At 33.0% G+C, this 25,347-nt stretch overlaps 2 protein-coding genes and 1 long non-coding RNA gene across 4 annotated transcripts; 1 reads left to right on the forward strand and 2 right to left on the reverse strand.

Moving 5' to 3' along the window:
• Window positions 1–240: 240 nt before the first annotated feature.
• LOC114425015 (pseudouridine-5'-phosphate glycosidase) lies at window positions 241–7,438 on the reverse strand. Its single transcript, XM_028391733.1, has 13 exons — window positions 7,305–7,438; window positions 7,113–7,218; window positions 6,928–7,038; window positions 6,393–6,475; window positions 5,517–5,576; window positions 5,370–5,430; window positions 4,942–5,048; window positions 4,784–4,861; window positions 3,600–3,645; window positions 3,402–3,522; window positions 3,218–3,303; window positions 2,583–2,664; window positions 241–585 (listed from the first exon to the last, which is right to left on the reverse strand). The coding sequence occupies exons 1-13, from the start codon at window positions 7,374–7,376 to the stop codon at window positions 579–581; spliced, it is 1,020 nt and encodes a 339-aa protein (XP_028247534.1). The 5' UTR covers window positions 7,377–7,438; the 3' UTR covers window positions 241–578.
• Window positions 7,439–9,296: 1,858 nt separating this feature from the next.
• On the reverse strand, window positions 9,297–14,573 carry LOC114367942. 2 transcript variants are annotated; one of them, XR_003657285.1, is made up of 5 exons: window positions 14,482–14,573; window positions 14,176–14,380; window positions 10,796–10,867; window positions 10,625–10,687; window positions 9,297–9,647 (listed from the first exon to the last, which is right to left on the reverse strand). It is a non-coding gene; the product is annotated as an uncharacterized LOC114367942 (long non-coding RNA). The 2 variants fall into 2 exon arrangements; XR_003657284.1 differs by having other exon boundaries at window positions 14,176–14,561.
• Window positions 14,574–14,782: 209 nt separating this feature from the next.
• On the forward strand, window positions 14,783–21,041 carry LOC114367941 (protease Do-like 10, mitochondrial). Its single transcript, XM_028325210.1, has 8 exons — window positions 14,783–15,156; window positions 15,934–16,179; window positions 17,359–17,554; window positions 18,060–18,319; window positions 18,466–18,593; window positions 19,179–19,382; window positions 20,090–20,140; window positions 20,625–21,041. The coding sequence occupies exons 1-8, from the start codon at window positions 14,865–14,867 to the stop codon at window positions 20,832–20,834; spliced, it is 1,587 nt and encodes a 528-aa protein (XP_028181011.1). The 5' UTR covers window positions 14,783–14,864; the 3' UTR covers window positions 20,835–21,041.
• Window positions 21,042–25,347: the final 4,306 nt, after the last annotated feature.

The raw sequence follows: 25,347 nt of genomic DNA on the forward strand, positions 1-25,347 counted from the left end.
ACCAAACAAATCAGTTTGAGAAAAAAAAAATCATCCAAACAAATGCAAAAAGAACCGATTTGATTCGGTCTTCAGATTTTTTATTTTTATTTTTTATCAGTTTGAATTTGAACACCCCTAGGGATTATATGTTTATTCCTCTATCGAAAAAAAAATGAATAACAAAGTCAGATCTTCAAATTCACCATTTTAAATAACCAACATCCAAAAAGAGAGAAAAAAACTCTAATTAACTATAAATAAACAATGAAAGATCATAATATCATAAACAATGACAGCAACAGATGCGTCCTTAATTTAGCTTGGAAAGATTGAATTAGAATTTTAAATCTTTCCTGTCCAGCAGTATCCCTCTCACAACATATATGTTTTGTCAAGTTCACTAACCACTTCTGCAATTTTGAAATGCATAACGAACAACAACAGCAAAAAAAAAAATCCACTTCACAAGGAAAACCGGGGGGATAATACAACACAAAACGTCAAGAAGTGAAGCACTAGCAGAGTGATCAAGTTTCTAGGTTCCTGCTCCCAATTGTAGTTGGATCAGACTGGTTGTGGAGGCCATCTTCCAACTTCTAAGATCTTTATTTATACAAAAACACACAACAGATAATAAGATAGGAACCCATATCAGGAGTAACATACACATCCAATCATTATAAGGAACATAAAAGTAATAAGGAATTTACAAGAAACATGAACATAAAAGTAATAAGGAATTTACAAGAAACATAATTCAATTAATATGCCACATTGTTCGAAACAACCCAAAACCATGGTCATCATATAGTGCCTTTCCTTTTCTGGAGCAGAATAAGTTAAAGGAAGCATGATTCAGTAATCTTTATTTTATAGGAATTAGGAAAATTAGCAGAATAAGAACTAAAATAAGTTGAATATAATCCAAGAAATAAACAGCACATCATGTTTTCCAACCAGAATATTCTCTAATATACATCAATATATCATGCACTCGTCTACCACTACAATCCAAAGATAAGTCATGCAAGTTTCACTAAATTTTGACATCATAATTATCCATAATAATTTAACATAAATCTTCCCTCAAGTCACATAAACCGAGACTCCATCTCCTTAGATAAAGTATCTCATTTTCATATAAAATTTATAGGCAGTCATCCTTAATTCATTCAATGCATCCATGTCAATGTCATATGCGTGGATTCAATCCATCAATCCTAGTTGTCGCATAAGTGCATACATATATTCCCCCTCTAAGGTGGGTGTAAACCGACAAGAGTAAACCATTAGAGCCTTGTTGAGTCAGTTGGATCTATAATCATGTCATGTTCTCACTAAGGAACTGTCATGTTAAAGATAAACACCGCCTGTTCAACCAATTTTATCAACGAGTTAGCAGGGGGAATGTTAAACATACTCGTGTAGCAGAGTAAGCTAGTTACCAGTTCAGCTAGAGAAGCTGCTAACTTCTGTTGAAACCCTTTGTAGCTGTTGTTCAAAGTTAGCTAGTTGTAATAGCTTCTTTAGAGTTAGTTAGCTGTTGCAACCTTTTTCAAACTGTGCACCAGACTCTAGATGCAAGAATTCATCGAGTATTTTATCAGATATGAATGTAAAGTTTCGCATAGATTTTCTCAAAGATTACTCTACAGTTTCTCGCAATTTCCCACACTTTTTATTTTATTGCTCACACCTAGATTCTTTCAATTTTGTAAGAAGAGCATGTGCCTCTTTAACTAGAATCCAAAGTAAAATAGGAAACTCCTGAATTGCTGCATATCCCTTTACCACCTAATAATCTCCTACTGCCGGGATTTAATCCTGTCTACAAAGAAACCTTCTGTACAATAGGATCCAAACAGTAGCGATCAATCAATTTGGAATTAAATTAAAGATTTTAAATTTGTATCTTGATGAATTAGTTTAGACTTGTATTTGATGAAATTAAATTTCTATAAAAAAAAAATTGAATAACCAGTCTAATCCAAACTGATATTGAATTGGATATTTACATTTGAACCAAACCAATAAGATAATATTATAAAAATTGATTAAATTAGATATGTAGGAATTTTTTCTCAAAACCAATCCACAAGCACCCTTGTCTACAATTTCTCATTCTCACTCCAGTGCCTTCTCCACTATGCCGCTTTCCCCTTGCCTACCCATCAATGCTTGCGATAACAATAGCTTAGTTGATGAAAATGATCTATTGTCCTGTTTCTAAGCAATCCAGGAAGCACATGTATTGTTTCCTCATTTTCCATTTTTTATGTACATATGTGACAGCAAATTCTACATGAACTGCAGAACTAGTTTCTCTCCTAACTTATCTAGTTGCTTTCTTTTTCCCGAAACAAAAACTCCATACTACATGCTTCCTGCAAGTTAATTTGGGATGTAATAGCAAAAATTTCCTCAATATTACATATTTATCTCATTAAAGAAAATCTATCTTGCATAGATAAGACACAGAGATGTTAACATTTGACACCGGAGAAACCTTCTCAGGATTATGTTAAGTAAAATTTGCAGCTACAAAGATAAGAATCAATGTCATACATATACCCGCTCATGCTGAACTGGTATAAGCTCACCTTTGACAATTTTCTCTTAATTGAGCAAGGGCTACAGCAACTTTAGCTCCAACAAGAGCATTATTCTTCACAAGAGCAATGTCTAAATTATTGTTAAGATTCACTTTAACACTAGATCAAATATTTAATTTGGACATTACATTTGAAATCATATTAGTTACAATAGACTAAAATTTATATTAAAACATACTACCTCTGGTCCTTTATGTAAGAAACAAATCGTAGTATTTTTTTTTTGTCCTAATTATAAGAAACATATGACCTCTTTTAAATGTATTAATGACTAGTTTCCTTTTATACCCTTAATTTATTGTGAAGTCTATTAATGAGATTTCACTCATTCCCCATGAAAGTGGATGCATTTAATGAGCTATTAACAATATAACTCATTGGTATTCCTTGGATTATGAGTAGTGTCAATATCTAACTACCACTTAAAACAATTAATCTTAAGGGCATTTTGGGAATAAAATTTGAATTTACGCTAGTATGAAATAAAAACAACTAATTTAACCACATTCCTTGTTCTTGATGATTTAGTCCTATGTTTCTTATATATAGAGGACCAAAGGTAGTACTTTGTTAATTATTGTTTTTATGACAATGTATTGTTGGAAAACTTTAAAAGTGGATACTTGCAGCAAGTGAAGCACCTCCAGTCAGGTCATTTACTCTAGCAAGCAAGAAAGGAGTCTCAGCATTTCCTGTTATATTCTTTTCCCTGCAAGTGGATGATGAAAACAATAGAAAACCATTTAATGTACAACATACATATTATGCCATAATGGATAGAGAAAGCGAGAGAACAAAAACATTTACCTAGCTTCTTTAATGGCTTTCTGAATGGCAGATTCAATTATGTGTCCAGAAGTTGAGTGTTCTTGAGGAATAGGAACTGCTATCAAAATTCCAGTTCCAAGCTTGAGTTTGATGCTTGCTTCTGCTAGAAGAATAAAAATTAAAAGAGATCAAATAGATAAAATATAAATTTACCAAAAAAAAGATTGTTTTCCTTGCCTATTAAGGAAGCACAGTCTTCAGGGGTATCTACCCGACATGAGACCTGGAAATTTTACAATGAATAAATGATCAAATAAGATGTTTTCAATTAAACTCATTTCTTGGTACATTATTCTATTTAAATACTAAAATGCTATCATAATAATGATGGTGAAAACATGGTTGTGAAATTATTAATCACGAATCAGAAGGCCTATTTTCAAAATCATGAATTGAAATGTATTGTGAATGGTTATGTTAGATTTAATATTATTCTCTTATTTATGATTAGATAGCAATTAGTGATTTAATCTTTATTACTCATTATGAGATTGATACTATGCAATTAATACTGATCCTATTTGCTCATTTTAAATAAAAGGCTTAGTGTGGTCATCCAAGACACAACATTACAGTTAAACACTGTTATATATTCATGACCAATTATTAAAGGGGAAGCATTGACATAAAGTTTGAGGCCAAATACAAGGGAAAAAGGGAGGAAATGAGAGGTAGGCAATCAAATTGGGTAGTTTTGGATGACTCTTGCCATAAGGAAGAGATGTTTTTCTTCTCTGATTTCTTTATTACTAGCTCTCTATCCACTACATTTTTGGGGTGTTCAAAAAAACCAAACTGTTTTAATAATGTAGTTTGGTTCTAATCTTTGAAAAACTGAACCGGAAATGAGAGGTAGACGATCAATTGGGTAGTTTTGGATGGTCTGGAAGAGATTTTTTCTTCTCTGATTTCTTTATTCCTAGCGATCTATCTATCTACTACATTTTAGGGGTTGCCAAAAAACTGAACTGCTCAAAAACCAAACCAAACCATAAAAAGTAAAAACTGAACTGTTTGCATAAAGTAGTTAGGTTCGGTTCTTTGAAAAAACTGAACCTTTAAAAAAAAAAACATGCACAGCCCTACAATAGGTCCGCCCCTACGATAGAAGCTTGAGTTGAGAAATGGTTACGGAGGTTTACGCCAAAATATATATATATATATATATAATTTACCAAATAGTGCATTTTTATTTCCTCTGCTATTTTAACTTCCTCAAAGTAGCTTTTAAGATGAAGAAAACCAGGCTCAACCGTACCTAAACAAGCACGTAATTAAGCTATTTACTGAAGTGCAACCACACCAAGTATTCAATATGCTTAAGAAAACTGAAAGCCTTATGAGAAAGCAATTTAATATACCTTGCAGCCACTTGATTCCGTGAAAAATGCAGGAAACTCATTAGTCTTGTAAGCAGCTACACAAACTCCTAGTGTTTCCTATTCAAGATAAAAACAAATAATAAAAAGCTATAATAGATGACTGCTTCAGTAATATTGACACAAAAGTAAATGGGTACCAGATATTCAAGCGTCCTGGGAATATCTAATATTGATTTTACACCAGCACATACAACTGTTACTGGTGTTCTGCCTAGCTCAGTGAGATCAGAAGATATGTCCATAGCTGCCCAAGAATATGAAAAGTAATATGCTCAATAGACATGCCAGACTTATTTCCATAAACCCCAATAATATAAAAAAAAAATGAAAATTCATTTATGTTTGTAGATGGCAGCATGAAATTATAAAGTTTTTTTCTGTGAACGGTCAAACTTCGACAGGTGCAATAGATCTCCTTTTTCATTGTTTAAGGATTCTGACAATAATTCATAAAACATGCACTGGTTGATTCATTTGATCTGAAATGTGTCATCTTACAAGGTTTGTCAGCATCCTTTATGAAAACCAATTCTTTCTAGTAGTAAGATTTAGGAGGTTAACATACTCTGTTCCGAATGTCTGTGCACTCCCCCAATCCCCCCAGTAACAAAAACGGGAATATGAACCTGCAGAAAATTTTAAAAAGCATAGGCTGTGAAACCAAAATGCACGATACAAGCAGTGATGAAGAGACAGTATATCAGAATAATACCATTGAAGCAAAAAGCATTGTTGCAGAAACAGTAGTTGCACCATTTCCACCGCAAGCTACCTAAAAATTACATATGTTAGTATGAAAACTGTAGTGAAACACTAAAAAACCATAAATGTGCACACTAGTTGTGGGTATGAGAAAGGTAATAATTTTTTTTATCAATATGCCATTACTATAGAGAGTTCACTTCTAAAAGTTTTATAACATTAAAAAAAACCTAAAAGGATGAATATAATGGCAGTAACAAATTTGAAAACCAGTCAAGCAAAATTTAGCCCATTAGAAGTACAAAATATTATGGTGATAAAACTAAAAGTCTCAGACTATTAGTCAACCCAAGATTCAAGAAACCAATCCAAAATGGTTGCAAGAATCTAAGATATTAGTTGAACAATATATCAGCCAAAAAAAAAAAGTAATCAGCAAATTGGGAAGAACCAGCAAGATGATAACAAAGTCTTCCATCACTATTAGCAGTAAAATTTGCACCATTGAAGTCATGTTTGAGTGAGTATAAGTAAATGAACCTTATCATAAAGCTGAATGATCTTTTCATTGATTTACTTTTTCTTTCAACTATTAGTTCAACTTTACTATAGCAATAACTTTATGTCCCTCATGATAGTTACATATTCTGAAAATATTTGTTAACTTTTTTTAATAAAAATAAATGGTGGGATAGGGGCAACTTATAATTCCAAGGAATTCTTTCTATACATAGTAGTTGCTTAAAATTCTTGGACTACACAACATTTTGGCTATAATGAGTTTTCTACTTTTCTTTCTGTAAGGTTGCTAAGAACATCCATATATAGACGTATACAATTATACACTACATAAATATGGTGAGCATACTGATGCCAAAACACTCACAACATGTGCGATGTCCCTTCGAGCTGTCTTCTGAGCTCTGGTTCCCAAAATAGCTAGCCTTTCAAGTTCTTCTACACTTAGGCCTATCCACATGAAACAAACAAGAAAAGAAAAATTGTCCATTTTAAACAAAAAAAATACAATAAAACAATATTATCATTGCAGAATCAAAGTCAAAATGGGATGACAAACTCTTCATCTGATTTTTCAACTTTGTGAACAAATGACTCATAAAGCAAGTGATCTGGTATAAGAATACAGTGCTTGCAGTTCACAATTTGTGGATTTCCTAACTCCCATTTAGTTTGTTTTGTGAATCAATATTGTTTGCTATTTTTACTCTTCTCTACATTCCAAGCACCCATTTAAAACCAAACTTGATTTACAAGACAACATGAAAAAGGAAATCCACAAGTAGTTAAGTGCAAGCTCTCCAGCATTCTGCTCATACCTGATCAATTGTGCTTGCAAGTGGAATGATAAAATGTGAAATAAGAATTGAATGCATGGAGTTGGGAAAGATGACAATAAAGACCTACACAAGGCGTGCCATCTAAAATTGCAATGGTTGCAGGAACTGCACCGTTCTCTCTTACAATACGTTCCACCTCTTTTGCAGTTTCCAAATTTTGGGGATATGGCATCCCTACAAACAAAAGTGAGTATAGTCTAAATACTAAGTTGTGGGTATTGGGAGGTGAAAGAGGAAGTAGAGAGAACCATGCGAAATAATGGTAGATTCAAGAGCAACAACAGCACGACCCAGTGATAATGCTTCAGAAACCTCTGAAGCTACCTTCAACTTGATTGACCCAACTGGCGCAGCCTATATCAAAACCCATTTTACACTTTGCATATGAATAATATAACTTGGTATAGCAGCAAATACTAACGATGATTATGCGACAATACCTTGTTCACTGATTCACTCAAATCCAAGTGTCGCCCAAGATTCGCTAGTCGCCAGACCGCTGAGAATGCCATGCCGCCTGCTTACTCAACACTCAAGAGATTCACTTTTTCCTTATATATTCTCGACTATGGTCCCTCAATTTGTAACCAACTCTCATTTTGGTCCCTAGATTTAACGAAATTAAAAAAAAGACCCCAAAATTGATGTTCTTCACTCAAATCAAATTAGTCCCAAACGTGAAGTCGGTTGCCTCCGTAATGTGGCTTCATGGGACCAAAAAAATAAATCTTCTTCAACTTTTAGAGGGTATTTGATAGGAAAGTTTGCAGGAATTTTAAGTTGGAAATTTTTAATTCATACGTTTTGGTATACAAATTTAAAAAATCATTCTCAATAATCTAACATTCTTGTGAAAGAAAGTGAAAATTTAACTTTTTTGAGTTAAAAAAAAATATTGTGATAAATATAATTCAAATTTTTCATATCACTATTAAAATATGTAATTTGGTAAACATTTAAATCTTTCAATAAAAATATCACGTTAATATTTGATTTCAAACAATCTTATATAAATATTTATAAAAATATTTAAGACAAATCAAACCAATTTTAATTATGTCTAGGAATCATGATTTCAAGAAAGATTCCTAGGATCTATGATTCTTTAGTACAAAAAACTCTTTTTGTACCAATGACATGCATCAATAGAAGCAAAAAAAAGAATGTGACCAAAACACAATGTGTATGAATATCACGATGGTTAATTTGGATGTAAACTTTGATGTTGGGAGGATCCAACTTGTAATTCTTGTGTCTTCATCCTCCCTCCTTGTGTAAGCCTTTGCATTTGGCAAGGAGGATCCATGGCAATGTTGTTGAACACGGTGGTTAAGAGTTTGATCTCTGCTAGGATGAGCACGAGAACAACAATGTTTGGGGCAAAAGCACTAGGATGCAAGATTTACTGGGCCAAACTCATCACCATCGTTACAATGCGAGCTTCGCTAGGTCAAACTTGTCCTTGTCGGAGGGCATGCTTATTGGAGATCTAGTGTTAATGTGGATTTGGTCAAGGAGTACCAAGAAAGAGGTTGTGCAATTGGTGGTGATGGTTATGCAACAAAGAAAGGAGAAGTAGCGAATCTCCAAGGCTTGTGTAAATACTGATCTTTAGGTTTGATTTGCCCCCACCAATCTCTATAAAAATTGGATGCAATAAGGTATCTTGGTGAATCCCTAGAATTGCTTCACCATAAGAGATTTCAGAGATGCAAAAAGTTAGATCAAAAGATGATTCATAAAAACCTTTGTAGTTAATGTCAATGAGGAGGTAGTAGTTTTTGAGAGTCTCCATCGTCGCCTCCTTGATGCAACAAATCGGAGCACGGATGGAGATAGTAGTTAAATACCTTTTTTTTTTTTTTTTTTTCCTTAAAGTGTTTTAAATAGCACATTGAATAGTGAAAAAGTGCTACCTAAACTACTTGATGGAAAAAAAAAAGTTTTCAAGAACTTAAAAATATTACAATAATAAAAAAAATGTTAAATTATAAAGACTAAAAATTTATTTAAACCTAAGTATTTATAATCATACTTTAATATTTTTTTAAAATATGATAAATTATTGCAATAGGTAGTTATGTACTTACGAATCTATCCTAAAATTTATCCTTACGTCTTCGAATACATAACTCAGTAGTCCTTTACAAATAAACAATATCAAAAATGGATAATCCCTGTAATACTAATATTAAAAAATTATAGAATTATAGATGATGTTCAATAGTGGCTCTTTCTTTGACATCATTACATCATTGACCATTAGAGTTTTTATATGCAAATTATGTATTTAGACACCAATTTGTACACATTAATCTGCATATCCAAACCTTTTGGTAAACAGAAAAAAATGCTTACCGTACAGGCAGGGTACAAGTTGTTATTATTATCATTATTATGAATTAAAAAGAAATAAATAACTTGTCACAATATAGACAATTTACCAGGCTTGAGAGCAGAGTAAAAACATTGCCTAGCTCATCTAACATACATCAATGAACACAAAAGTGCAAACTATTTTTCTAGTTAGCATAAAAAAATTGAAGGATCGGGATATAACAACTTGGCCCCAAGAAATGAAATGAGTAAATGTAGTATATAATATAAAGGTTCAATTATACAAATCCCTGAAAAAGCAATCATGTCAAAAACTAGATGAGAGCTTGGATGCCTTGCTGTTGCATCTCTCTTAGTCTCCACATTAAGTAAATACCATCTTCTCCACGATCTTCTTGGTCCATTTGTTGTAATGCCCAAAAATAGAATACAGTGTGGATTGTATCCTAGCAAAGAAAAAAATAACATCAGAATCATACAAGCAAGGTTGCATTCACTTCATGAAATGGTATTATTACACACGTCCCAGATTATGCTGTACATTAACTTGTATATTGACAACACTATAAATTTACTACTTAAATGGGGGACAACATAAAACATGAACAAAAATCAAAACTGAAGCCCCAGATAAGAGAGCAGGAAGCATTGAGACATGATAAGAGCCATAAGGGCGTAATTATTAAGCCATTTGCATGTCTTTCTCTTTACAGAACAAACCATTTTATATATAGTGCAACTATGGAACCAAGCATTTCCACACAGTATAAACATGCATACATCATCCATCTTTACTTGATCCATGCCTACCGTAATTTCTAATAGATAGGAGATGACGTGAACAGCCCAACATAGAATTGAATGGGCTAAAAATTACATCAAGAATTCAAGATTTTAAGGGAAAGGGAAGGCAAAATGTGCAAAGTAATGGAATTAGAAATGCTTATACTATTAAGTATTAACTATTAAGGGGCACCCACACTCTCAAATGGGACAGAAAAAACTAATTGAAATTTTACCGATTTTGTTTGTTTAAGTTTAAACACAGCATTTTCTGTTAGGCTATAAGGAGAAGGGAAAGTTAGTTAAGATGGTTAGACTATTAATGAGTTAGTTACTACAGTTAGGATATTGATTAGTTAACGGGTTAGTTAGTTAGTTAGAGGGGTATATTAGATATAAATAGGGGAAGAAGGATAGAAGAGAGGGGGATCTTATCATTTGTAGATTGAGCATTAGTTCTTTGTGAAAGGAAAAATCCTTGGTGAAAGAGAAACCCTTGGAGGAGAGTTTTTCTCCTATTTTCAGTTCTTTTCTTACTAGTCAATAAAATCCTTTTTCTTTCTCATTTCAATTCTTGGTTCCTAACATTTTAAAATTGTAGCAATTAAAAAATATAAACTGTTAAAAACACAGTATTTACCTTGCCTCCTTCTGTAATTGCCCCATTCCTATCACGTACACAATAGATTTGCTGTGTTTGAAACTGTGAAAATTCATTTAACAAAATCACTTATGTAAGTTTTCATTTCTACTGCATAAGAATAAATTTTCTAAATTAGCAATGAATTTCTGGAAGTAATAATTTACATACCATTACAATAATTACTGGAGATGAGCCCATCATCTTGGTCTCTCTTATTTCCACATCAGATACATGCAAAATCTGCATAGAGTTAAATATTTAAAAGCCAAAAAAACACTAAATATCCTAATCCTAGTAGGTACAAGTGCCTTAATCATATTTTTCTGTAGAAATAATTGTGTAAGATTCACAAGAGAATGCCAGATTGGCTTAACTAAGATAAATTCAGAGAACAAAAAAAGTACTTAAAACAGAATTGCATCTTTTATGAGTAAAACTATGATCCAACCTTAGAAAATCTGCCTTTCATATTTCATTCACATATTAGAAGAGATAAAGGAGAAAACATTTGGAAAATAACTATGTACAATTGTATCCCAAGCTGTCTAAAGTACAGAATATATCTCAAGTACATTTTTTTATTTGTCTTGTAACGTCACTGGGTAGTGTATGTGTGTGTGCATGTGCGTTTTAACATAATACTGCAAGTACATAAATATGATACTGAATTCCCATATGTCGGGCCATTAGACTGTATTTCTTGCATTGCATGAAAAGTCATATCACTTAAAAACAAGTAAGGCTTCTTACATGGCATTATGAGAAGTCACCAACGAGGAAAAGGGGACATACTTCAAAGAAAGAAAGGAAATTTTGGCAGCATAGGAAATTTTCGTCAACCCAAACTATGTCACATGCTGAGAATCAATCAAATATTTTACATTCATTGTATTAATTATAGTTTATAGGCACATTATCTCCATTTAGAGGAACTTCAATATCTGAATTGTATATTCTAAATGCCTAAAGAGAATGTCCCCTTACTGTTTATTTATAGTAATCAATGTTTAATTACAGTAATAATCTAATCCCTTAATTGTAGGGATAACAATCAAGCTAAATCAATTACATAAAAATAATAACTAGGAAACTAAATTAATAATGTAAATAAGGAAACAATCTTAATGTAAATATTAAATAAGGAAACAATCATATCAAAATGATATCTTAACACATAAGAATCATATCTCAACACTCCCCCTCAAGCTGAAGGGTATAGATTATCTGGTAGTAACTTCTCCATAAATTATCTTCTATCGCATAAAAAGACAGTCAATTTCAATTTCTTTCGTGGAAGACCTATAATCATTCAAATTGAAGGCAAGACAAATGCATCTAGGACAATCATCGGGACTAGTGCACCTGGGACATAAACGGGGCCAATATATTTGGGACAAAGACAAGGACTAGTGCAACCGGGACATAGACAAGGGCTAGTGCAACTGGAACAAAGACAAGGGCCAAGGCATTTAGGACAAAGACGAGGCCAGTGCATGTGGGACAGAGATAGGGCAGTGGAAGTCATTGTTGAGAGAGATAGGAACTGAAAAAACACGTCGACGAAAGGTGAGTCTGCCCGTGATGTCGACGGCAAAAAAGGACATTATCATGCACCGTCACACGCCGACGAAAGGTTCGCACGGGGCTGTTTGGCGCATAGAAGGAAAGGCACGTAAGAGCGCATGACAAGTCGGATACCGAAGTCATGTCCACCGCCATGTAGACTGGCAGAAGACGAGTCAAGTAATGGGGTCACCGGTTGGAAATGTCACTGAAAAAGCATTGCTGGAAAAGATACGTCGAGTATAAAGGTCCACTGGAATGTGGAAATAGGCAGCCGAAAGAAGGGTGACAAACAGAGGACAAGCAAAGTGGTCCAGCGGGATCAGCAAGTCCTTGGTGGAGTACAATTTTTCGTTATCTCTCAACCAGGCTTTGGTACCAACTTGAATATCTGAATTGTATATTCTAAATGCCTACAGAGAATGTCCTACAGTAATAATCTAATCCCTTAATTGTAGGAACTAGGAAACTAAATCAATAATGTAAATAAGGAAGCAATCTTAATGTAAATATTAAATAAGGAAACAATCATACCATAATTATATCTCAACACATACCAGAATCATATCTCAACAAATTCTCTCGATTTATTTATTTAATGCAATAAGCCTATATATACAGTCATCCGAGGTGTATTTCAGACACACAGTTTCAGCCTACTATGCCTCTGATTTATGTAATTCAACATGGTATCTAGAACTCGATAGAGGAATAACAACAAATCGTTCCTCACTGGTACCCATTGTCCCCGGTGAGCCTTTTTACTCACTGCCCTTCTTCTATAATTTTTTCCACTTGTTGCCCTTCTTCCAGCAAATTGTTTCCGCATTCCGGTGATTTCTCTGCCTACTGCCGTCGTCTCTCTGGCTAACTTTCCAGCAGACAAACCCACTAATGTCGTCTCTGCCGTCATCAACGGCGTCCCCATCTGACATCAGATGCACTCACGCAGGTTTGCTAGGCACACCAAACAGCATCAGTGCCAGAAGGTCTCTCGGCACGTGGCAGCGCGTCCTGCGTCCGTTCAGGTCGTGTTTTTCACACAGTGGTTGCCTCTTTTGTGCGACCATAACCCTGGAGTTTGGGCCTGATCCGCGCTGTTTTTGGAGATGTTCCTCTGTAACCCAGTTTTCCAGCTTCTTTCTTACATTGTAGGTGCTGTTTGTTCATCCTTTTCTGCACTTTTATGGTTGTTACGGATTCTTTGAGGATTTTAGCCAGTGGTTTGCCACCGCCTTCTGCTTGCTGTTCATTTTCCGGGGAAGAATTTTGGTCACCTATCATGTTGCCGTTTTTTCCAGCACTTTTTCTGGCCATCGCCTTCAGCTTGCTGCTTATTTAACGGCAAAGAATTTTCTGGTTGCCGTTTTTGTCACTGGCATTTTCCAGCGTGTTTCTCGGTGACTTTTCTGGGCTTTGCTGGATATGGTGATTTCCTCTCTTCAGTTTAAATAATTTTGGGTCTTCACTAATACTGGTTTGAATCTTCCAAATGCTGGTTTTTTAAGAAAGTGAGAACTTACTTTGAATTTTCTTAGGCTGATGGGTATTCCAGCTCTCTCTTTCTAGTAATATTCCCCGATTTCACCAACATCCCTCAGTTGTCTTCAAAATATTGTTTTTAGTGGAGTTCAGTTGTTTATCCTCTTGCTGGGAATAAATTTTCTTGTAACAAGCTAAAGCATAATAAGCTTGAGCTTGAGGGAGAGTGTTGAGAAAATAATACCACTTATGTCATTTAAAGGTCTGTTTCGATTGATGGAAGGGAATGGAGTGGAGGGAAAAGATGTTCCCTCGTTTGGTTTACAAAAGGAAAAAAGAAGAGAAAAGGCATAGTAAAAGTGTGATGCAATTGAATTAGAAAATAGTCTCGTTCGCCTACAAATAAGCTCACAGAATTCACTAACCAATCGCGTTAAACTCGAACATAGCTGTTATAAGTGTTATGGTGCAATTGAATTAGAAAAGGAGAGAAAGAGGAATACCTAACAGCTTCGCCCTTAATCTTCTTAGAGAACTCATTGAAGAAGAAGAAGGGATCGTTTGGAGAGTAACAAATCGCGAATCAGCTTTCTCGTCACCATTAGGAATCAAACACGAGAACTTTGCCTTCTTTTAATTTTTATTTTTTATTTTTTGGTTTTGCTTGTGTTGTGTTGCGTTGCGTTGCGTCGCGTAGCGTAGCTGCTGCTGCAAGCAAATAAGAATGAATCATTGGACTCACAAATTTGAGAAACGGAATCGATATCGTACTTGTCTTCCTACTCGCATGCACGCTAACCAAAACTCACTCCTTGCATTGTGCACTTTGGGCTTAGGCTTAGGGCTCCCCTACTCCTTCAAGTCCAATCACTCCAAGCCCCATTAATGATATGCTTTTTTCTTTCTTTCTTTCTTTCTACAAGCTCATCAAATTTTTCTCTTATAACATTATGGTATTGAAAAATAATTATTAATTATAGAAAAATAAGTCATAATAAATTTCAATATAAAATTTTATTAATCATATTCCTTAATGTTAGTATAATTATATGTAATATTTAAAACAACCGATAGTTTTATTTATAAAGTCAATAAAATACAAGTATATAAAAAGAACATATAATTTAAACAAACCTGCGGAACTCATGGCGCCCTAATTGAAGCCCCAGGCGGCGGATTTGTAAAAGTGGTGATGGGTTCATTTGTCCGCATAGCTCGAAACCTTTTATGGTCTTCCTTTTGTTCGCAGTCATTGTCGAAGAATGTCAGCCAACAATTATTTACGTCTTCGGCGTCTGTGTTCAAAAGTTACAAGTTCAGGTATGGGAGAACGCCGGTTAGGAAGCATCGTGAGGCCAACGCCACGCATACTACAGCGGTCGAGCTTGCATTCAATTCTGTAGTCAAAATTTTCACTGTTTCCTGCAGTCCCAACTACTTACTTCCTTGGCAGAACAAGTCCCAGCGGGAAACAATGGGTTCTGGTCAGTTTATTTTACTTCCACTGTTTTCTCTTATTCCTCATTGTGGTTTCTAACACATATTAACTTTATTTCTTCCGCAAACGTTTGGAAATAAAATCAATAAATATGCATATAGTTGAGTGTGTTAGGGATGTGGGTGCCAACATAGCTGGGATGTAACTCCCTTTTAACGACTCCTCCTAGTCTTTTCAAAAAAAAAAAAACTGTTTCTTCCGCAAGCTATTGACTATTTATAAGCGCAGGAAGAAATAGCTGTTGGAGGGAACTTCTGTTTCTTTAAGGGAGACTAAAATTTGAATGTTGAAGTTCATTAAATGTTGGAAAATATTGAGCGGTAATCTATTTTGTATTGAGCTTTTTGTTCTCTGACCATGTAACAGCGAAAGTTTCCAATCCTATGACTGATGCACTACTGACTTTTTCTAAACACGCATCTTGTCTGCTTCTTCTTTTGTGTCAGTTATGTTAAAATCAATCCTGTTCTTTAATCAGAAATATTCATATATTATTGATATGCTTGCATGTTTTTAATTATCTCAATTTGGTTCTGTACCAATTTGATGCATATGACTGGACTATACTAAGTTGAAATAAAAAGTGTAACAAAAAAATTGATAAAATTAGACTAAATGGCTAAACTGAGAAAATGCATATATTTTAAGGAATGGTATTTTTCTATAAATTTGTTGAAGCGTGTATGCCCTTGGCCATGCTGTCCTAGTTGGTTACTTTTATGCCTTTTCCTTTCTCTAAAAAATCTTTATGACGGTGATGCAGGGTTTGTAATTCTCGGTAGAAAGATTCTTACAAATGCTCATGTGGTAGCTGATCATTCTTTTGTACTTGTAAGGAAGCATGGTTGTCCCACCAAATATAGAGCAGAAGTCAAAGCTGTTGGTCATGAATGTGACTTAGCTATATTGGTTATTGAGAACAAAGAGTTTTGGGATGGTATGAATCCCTTGGAACTTGGAGATGTCCCATTTCTACAAGAAGCTGTTGCTGTTGTGGGATATCCTCAAGGTAGCAATAGAGTATGGATTAATTTGTGTTACATATTTTGTGTTGTATTCCTTTTTTTTTTTGGATAAAAGAATTGTATATTACTAGGAATAAAAAAAAGAATCTACAACAAAAGAAAGACAAGATATCCTCATGAATAATAGTAATCAATTCAGATATAAATATAATAATAAAAGCAAGCCAAAGTGGCTGAGAAATGCACAAAATCTGTCCAATTTCTTTGGATATCAGTAATTGAATTCCCTGGAAACAACCTGAGCATAGCACCGAAAAGAAGCTAGAAACACAATCCCATTTCCTATCCCATAACACATGACAAACAGAAACTGATGCAGCTCTCTAACAGTCTAACCAAATACATGAGTTTTATGCCAACAAATCTAACATTACTATGGTTCCTATTTAGTACAATTGTCCCAGGTTCCGAACAAAGACTTCACCTAAGAGGTGGTTTTATGCCAGTTTGTCTAGAAGAAATCCCTAATGATTAGGGAGATGCATAAACTGAAAAAAGATTCACAAGAAAACTCACCAAAAGATAAAAAGAATCAAAGTTCAAAGTCTTATGTTTGATTTGGATCAAAGAGATGGATAGGATTGAGTGAAAGAGTTAGCAACTCTAATTCACTATTTTTTTTCATCATTCAGGTTTCTAATTTGAAAATCTCAAGAAATATTTGTTGAACTAAAATAGAAAAATATTTCATTGAGAATTATTCAAAAGAGCCAATAGAAACGAGGTAAAGCCTCTAAGGAAGAATATCCCTCACTGAAATGCCCCCCCCCCCCCCCCCCCCCAAATACTTTATGTGTGATAATTAATGGTCTAAAAGAAGGTTTTCCTTGAGAAATAAACTTCCAGGGACTTGGATGAGTTGCAATGATTGTGTGGTTAAAGAGAAACTAAAGGGTTCTTTGCACATAATGTTTTCCAATTTTCCTCTTGTTTGCTTCACTTTTTTTTCCTTTTTATGAGGGGGGAGGTTCTTTGAGGATTTCTTACCCTCATTTGTACTTCTTTCTCTTGAAAAACTCTCCCCTCCCAAAAAGAAAAATAAAAAGCTTTCAGGCATGTTACGCTACTGCAAAGTTATATGAGGCATACATTCCATGGGAATCTGCAAACACCTGCGGCAGAGGTGACGACACATTTGAATTAACGTAGTTGTTTGTTTGCAGGTGGTGACAACATTTCAGTTACTAAAGGAGTTGTTTCCAGGGTTGAACCCACACAGTATGTTCATGGTGCATCACAGCTGATGGCAATACAGATTGATGCAGCCATAAATCCAGGGAACAGTGGTGGCCCTGCAATTATGGGCAGCAAGGTTGCTGGAGTAGCATTCCAAAATCTTTCAGGTGCCGAGAATATAGGGTAAGTCTGACTCTCTTTGCCTTTATTATTCTTGAGTTCAAAGCTCTTATTAAAGTCTCAATATTCCAGTAGTTTTTATTTCACATATACTAGTATAATTCACGAAAAGAAACAACATACAAACTAAACCATGAAACAAACTAGCATTCATTAAAAAATTTATGTGGCTAAAAAGTTCATAAATAAATTCTTGCTGATGAAAAAAATTCATATGAATATTCAGTTATTCTCATGAATGATCACACATGTACCAAATGAGTGGGAAAAAACCATGCAAATGGATGGGGAAAAATAAGGCAGATGGTCAAGAAAGAAACTAAGCAAATACATGCCATACCATGCTGCCATGGTGAATGTCATTGACAACACTGCAAACTATCATGATCAAGTTACTAGATTAAGTGTACAACCATGCAAACTATTATGAAGCATTATATATTCTGTTTTTCTGATCAAACATAAATTTTGCATACTAGATTACTTCCTTTCATATTGGATGTTGCAGTTACATTATACCTGTACCTGTAATAGAGCATTTTATATCTGGTGTAGAAGAAAATGGAAAATATATTGGATTTTGCTCTCTGGGTTTGTCATGCCAGACTACTGAAAATGTGCACCTCAGAAACCATTTTAGCATGCTACCTGACATGACTGGGGTGCTTGTAAGCAAAATTAATCCACTTTCAGATGCATACAAGGTTTTGAAGAAAGATGATATTATACTTTCATTTGATGGTGTGCCTATAGCAAATGATGGGACAGGTGTGTTTTTTCTTAAAATATCTCAGGTGTGCCTATAGCAAATGTGATCCCCTTTCTTGTGATATTTTCTAACGCTTTCATGAATTGTTTTTTGTTCAATGATTTTCCATTAAGTTCATTGGCATAATATGGCATGTATACTGCAGTTCCTTTTCGAAACAGAGAACGGATAACATTTGATCACTTGGTGTCTATGAAGAAAACTAATGAAAAAGCATTAGTCAGAATTCTGCGGGATGGCCAAGAGCAGGAGCTTAGTATCATTCTCCAACCTGTAAGTTATTATGTATTTCTTCTGTTTAATAAATGAATGATTGCCCTCCACTTGCTATAGGACAGCATTGTGCATATGCTTTCACTATAGAGCAAAAACAAGTTGAAATGATTTCTGTCCTTCGTGTTTGACTCTGTAAATTTTAATTTAATGGAGTAAGTGCTAAAGAGATGGCATTCGATGTCTGATATTGACAGTATTAAAAGTCTCCTCAAAATTGTGTTCATGTTTTTTTACTGCTTAAAACTTGTATAACCTTGAATTTAAGTTTCAAGCTATAGTTCTTTAGTCTCTGTAATTTTACTGTTTTGTCATACTTATAATGGATTAAGATCCCCTGCATTTTTTCTTTTAAACATAAGGGGATGGCACCCTTAATTGAGTTTAAATGTTTTATAATGTATGAAGAAAGGAGAGATTTATTTGAACGGGGAGATTGTTAACTGTACAATGCTGCAGTCCTCCCCCCCCCCCCCCCCCCTCTCCCTCAAAGTGCAGGTGGATCCATTTCCAACTAATTATAATTGTGTTACGAATTGGTTTTAAACAATAGTTTTGTTAAATATATTGCTATCAACATTTCAGATCCAACCCTTAGTTCCAGTTCATCAGTTCGATAAACTTCCAAGTTATTACATTTTTGCTGGTCTGGTATTCATTCCACTCACTCAGCCATACCTTCATGAGTATGGGGAGGACTGGTATAATACTTCACCTCGTCGTTTGTGTGAACGGGCACTGCGGGAATTGCCAAAGAAAGCAAATCAACAACTTGTTATCCTATCTCAGGTGAAAGTCTTTTTAATTCTAGTGCAGATCTTATATAGTTGATGTTTTTGCTATTCGTACCTCTGTTAGTTATGTGCTTGCCCAATACCAGACTTGCCACTGTTGACTGCCAAGATATGGCATAGGTTCCCCATGCATTGTGTCTTTCTGGATTGCTCAGGCTTTTTTGGGTTTCTTAATTTCTTGTTGGGACTAGGAGGATTATCATCTGCTCTTCTGTTTCATTCCTTGGCTTTTCAAATAATATTTCTTTTCTTAAGATTATAATAGTGTCTACCTTTGTAAAGCTCGTTGACATGATTAACCCCACGTGAAGTTTACTTCTTCTGTTTGACTAAAGAAGGATTGCCATATGATGCCTCTGCAATCTTGTTAAGTAGCAACATATTAGTTTGTGCCACTGTGAATGATATTTTTATTTGTAATACACTCAAATGGATTGCACAAAACTTGCATCTCCTGATGATTAGGTTTACCATGTCAAATTAATATCAAAATTCAACAAGAGTAGAAATAACTTGGACAAAGGAGAGAAGACGTAAGTGGAGAAAATAATTTGCCTAAGTTCTACGGGGACCCTACAGTGATCTGTCTCATTAAAAATAACTATTAAGTTACTATGTGGTAGAGATTCCTTATGAGTTGGTTTTAGCAAATGAATGCATGGTTCAGGAGTTGCTTCTTTAATAATATCTTGATCGTTTTAGGTCCTGATGGATGATATCAATGCTGGATATGAGCGTCTCGCAGAATTACAGGTGCCAACTTGTCTATGGTTAAGTTATCTATTCTTTTATTCTTTTAGTAAATCATGTTATGGCCACATTAACATCATAGTTTCTATTAACTAAACCCCTTAGAGAATTCTTACTATAGGATGCTTTAGAAATTATTCAACATAGAGCTATCCTTTAAAAACAAAATGTCTTAGCAAAATCAGTTCTTGAGTGACAGATTTTGATTTTAAGTAGATATTGAAAACTAACAGCTTATCATTTCAATGATCATCAGAATTATATATTTATATTTATAGGAAGTTTGGTTTTTCTAATGTGTACCGATGAACGCATGTTAAACATTTGAAACCCATGCTGCATTTTTACTTTTGCCATTTCTTCACTTTTCAATCTTCATTACTAGTTCTATACATATTTTGATCATTGTTACAAGTTAATGCTGTTCGCTTAAAATGGATGATCTTTTAATCCCTATTTGCTTTAATATTTAAATTCTAAAACCCAGGTTTTGAAGGTCAATGAAACGGAAATTGACAACCTAGAACACTTACGCCAACTTGTTGAAAGCTGTAACACAGAATTCTTGCGGCTTGATTTGGAGGATGATCGAGTTATTGTCTTGAACTATGGAACGGCAAAAATTGCGACTTCTAGAATTTTGAAGCGTCACAGAATACCTTCATCAATGTCCGTTGATCTTCTTGATACAGAATAATTATAATTTAGACTGACTGGCTCATGTTGAGATTGTAATGGCTTTTTTACCTGGTATTACTTAGCATATTTGGCAATTGGTGCCTAGTCAATTTGATTCTCGTAAAACTGAAAATTTTACTTTTAGATTTTTCATATAATTATTCCTAGTTTCTTTTAGATTTTATTCATAATTTTTTAAAACTTAATATATATTGTTTTATATTTCTATTATTCTATTCTTATATTGTCTTCCCAATAAATTACATGGTCTATCTCTTCAAGAATTTTTTTCGTCTATCTAATAATACATACATTATTTTTTCCCGCAAAACACATTCTTCAAGAGGAACGATACACTTTCATTGTAACTAAACTTCTGATTAAGGATTAATATATTCAATTTATGGTTGTGTGTTATTTGGATGAATTTAGTATGTTTACTTTAATTTATACTGAGAGTTTCCTATCATTTTTTTTTTTTGAAATCTAATGAGTAATAACTCAATAACCTTATTCATTAGATGTCAAGAAAATGAATGATGAGGATCAAGAATAACTCTAAAAGAGTTACACTTTGTATAAGTTGATCTCTCCCTTTACTTATAATTAATATACATAATTCATTTTGAAATGTGCATAAAAAACCAATGCCAACTATGTACATATTGATAATTGTAATTTCTCTATATGCCTTTATTTCCTCTTAACCATTTTGACATTTCAATAATCTACTAGTTGTGAGACATATTTAGCCATTAGTGTCCCTGCTAATATGTTTAATCATTAGTGTTACTAATGACAAATTGATAATATATAATCACTATTTTATTTTTAACTACTTATAAAATAAAATTAATCATATTAACACACGTTATTAACTACTTGTGACAAGTAGACATTAAGTGATGAATCTCTAGTGGTAAAAATATCATTACTCAAAACACAAACCTTTGAATTTATTGAACAAAAATGTTAGCAACATACTATTATTGTTTGAAATTTATTGAAAATCATTCACATTGCTTATTTTAATGAATCTTTCTCATGAATTTAATTTTGTAGTTTTCACCAACTGTAAAAAAGAGTGTTAGAGAATGTTTTGTTGACACTCCTTTGTTGAAACAAAATTGCAACCAATTCAAATATTCATTGCCATCATTGAATATGCGTCAATGTAAGATATAAACATAATAATATTTCTAAAATAGGTCCAATCATATTGAGAAAATAGTAGAAAGAAATGAACATGGTAGTTGGCCTAGACTACATAGAGACATAAAGCTAGATTACTCTTATACTTGGTAAAAGGAGAAAGAAAATTTGTCTCCTTTTTAAAGTAGATTTTGAAAAGGTCTATGATTCGATTTCTTAGAAATTCCTCTTATACATGTTCCATAGGTTGGGTTTCCATGATACAAGATCAAGTGTATGAAAAAATGTATTGAATCTTCTTGGGCTTCGGTGTTGGTAAATGAAAGCCAACACAAGAGTTCAAATGTCATAAGGGACTTCCACAAAGAGATCCTTTGGCTTCATTTCCTTTTTTGGTGACGGTAGAAGGGTTGAATGGCTTGATGAGACAAGCAAAAGGGAAGAATTTGTTTAATGGGTATTTAATGGAAAGATAGGAGTGTGAAGTGTGTCTCTTACAATACGTTGATGACATTATCTTTGTTGGGGAGACGAATATGAGAAATATTCTCACCATCAAAGTTATCTTTAGATTGTTTGAATTAATTTTCGGATTAAGGATGAACTTTCATAAGAATAGCTTTGGGAGTATTAGGTGAAGTGATCAAAACAAAAAGGGGGTTGAATTGTGACTTTTAGTCAAAATTACCTTGGTGTTAAAAAGTTTTGGCATAGAGGTTCAAGCACCTAGACGTCTAAGTTTTTTAAGTCATTAGTCACAACATTCATTATTATATGTCTGATGTGATAATGTGAATCTAATGTCAGTGTACATTTACACATGTTCAACGGTTTATTACTTAAATAAAAGCATTTCTAAGAATGTTATTAACAACACTAATGATGAGAATGGCGAAGAGGGAGAATATTTGTAAAAGTATTTTGGTTTTAGTTTTAAAAAGAAAGAAGATTTAAGAAAATGAAAAGCCAAAGTCGGAAATTATCTTAGACGATGGTTACTACCAATAGTTAATGGGAAAAAGAAAATAAGCAATACACTATTAAGTAATACTATTCTATCTCATATCCTTCTCTAAATTTTTGTCGGATAATTATTTCACTTATTTGGTGTAAGGGGTTATAAAAAAATGTTCACTATTTAGGTATGACAAATACAATTTTTGTAAATAGATGGTAAAACATATATATTTGAACCTTTTTAATTTGAAAATATAAAAATACAAAATTGATTCTTTATAATTTAAAAATTAATTTATTAATAAAAAAATAGACATAAAAACATTTGTCAATACTACACGTGCTTTTATTAATTGGTCCAATTGATTTTTTCTTAAGGCAAAATATTAATCATTTATATTTCAGCATATGTGCAAATATTACAATGATATTTTAACATGTTACTTAAGGGAAATAAATGTTACTCTTAACCATTATATTGAGCTGTTGCGACCCCCAGCCCCGGCCGGAGTGTAAATGTGGTGATGGGTTCATTTGTCCGCATAGCTCCAAACCTTTTCTTGTCTTCCTTTTATTCGCATCTGTTGAAACACTGTCGTTTCGCTCCAGCGGCCACTAAAACCATATACAGCAAGCTCCACTGCCTGGTATTGAATTTAAGGTTCAGGCTGTTATTAAAGAATAAAATACTTAAGTGAACCTTTCAAATTAAACCTAAAGAAAATGGAAGATAAAAAATAATTAAACCCAATAATTGTAAATACTCGTTTAAAAAGTAATTCAAGCAATATTTATAACTACGAATTTAATGATACTACTTTCCTGTTTTTAATCATACTAGTTTTTTAATACAATATTTGAATTTTTTTACTTACCGTAACACAAACATTATAAAAAATTAAACTGCAAACTTAAAAACATATATTACTTACCCTCAACAATAACAAATAACACACTATTCACATCCTTTATGCGTTATTCACATTCTTAGTATATTGACTCGTGAGTGAATGGGTAACACAGACATTTACTTGTCTTTGTTGTGAGCATATAAAAAATACTTACAAATATTATTGAAAAACTTTGATTGATTAAATTGTCAAAATTATAGTATGATTTTTTTATTGGTAAGAATTAAAAATAATATCAAATAATTTATAACAATCATCTACTTTGTTCAACTAATTGAAATCATCTACTTTATTTAGCTAATTGAATTAAATCTCTTTAATAATTATATCAGGATTACATATTTTGAGAAAAAGTTAATTTAGAAACTTAGATTTTCATTAGTTATTTTTTAGAATAAAAGATTTTCATTGCGTTAAATTAGGTTAAAGAAATATAATATTACAATTGTAATTAAAAATGCTTATTAAAGTGTGAAAACAACTTAAATGCTTAATTAAAAAGCTATAGGTGGGTGACCTATGTTATGATTAGAAACTTTCATCCCATAAGTTAAGAGAAAATTTCTTCATTTTTTTGGTCAATACCAGTCTTACATATTTTGAGAAAAAGTTAATTTAGAAATTCAGATTTTCATTAGTTTTTTTTAGAATAAAAGATTTTTATTAGGTTAAAGAAATATAATATTGTGATTGTAATTAAAAAAAATGCTTATTAAAGTGTGAAAACAACTTACATACTTAATGAAAAAACTATAGGTGGGTGAATCATTTTATGGTAAACTTTCACCCCGTAAATTAAGAGAAAATTTATTCATTTTTTGGTCTTGACTACATATATCTTCCACTGCACGGGAAGAGAATTATGTTCGAGTTCGAGTCAAATGAATCACTGTAGGCCATAGAACTCTCCCTTCGAATATTTAACTTAGTTGTGAATTTTTTCCATTTGATTTCATTAAAAAATGTTTTTTTTTTGCATGTTTTAAATATAATTTACATGTCAACATATTTATATAAATAGATATCACTGTATAAAAAATTGGATTTACGTACATGAAGAAATTTTTGTATTGATTTACATAAGTAAGAAGATAATAAATAAGAAATGAATAATGATTTGCCTAAAAAAATTATATTGTTCATATAGAAATTAATATAAAAATACAGTCATATTAAAATTATTATTATATCAAGGAATTGAAAGAAAAAAATAACTAATTTTATTCTAATAATTTAGATGTTAATATGATTTCAAGTAAATTATTAACCCCATGAGTTAAATATAAATCTCATACTTGATTTCATAAAAAAAAAACATTCTCATAATCCATTTTCTCTAATGTGATTTAAGCTAGTTTGTTAATCCTATGATGTAAGTGTAATTTTTTACACTCTTGATTTTTTTTATCCCGTTTGTTATAAAATATTCATACTTTCCATGCTAGATAAAATAAAATATTGAATAAATTAAGTCATTAAGCCAAAAAGATAGGAAGGAAGAAAATATATTTA

This window comes from Glycine soja, chromosome 9 (genome assembly GCF_004193775.1).
Source record: "Glycine soja cultivar W05 chromosome 9, ASM419377v2, whole genome shotgun sequence".
NCBI lineage: Eukaryota > Viridiplantae > Streptophyta > Magnoliopsida > Fabales > Fabaceae > Glycine > Glycine soja.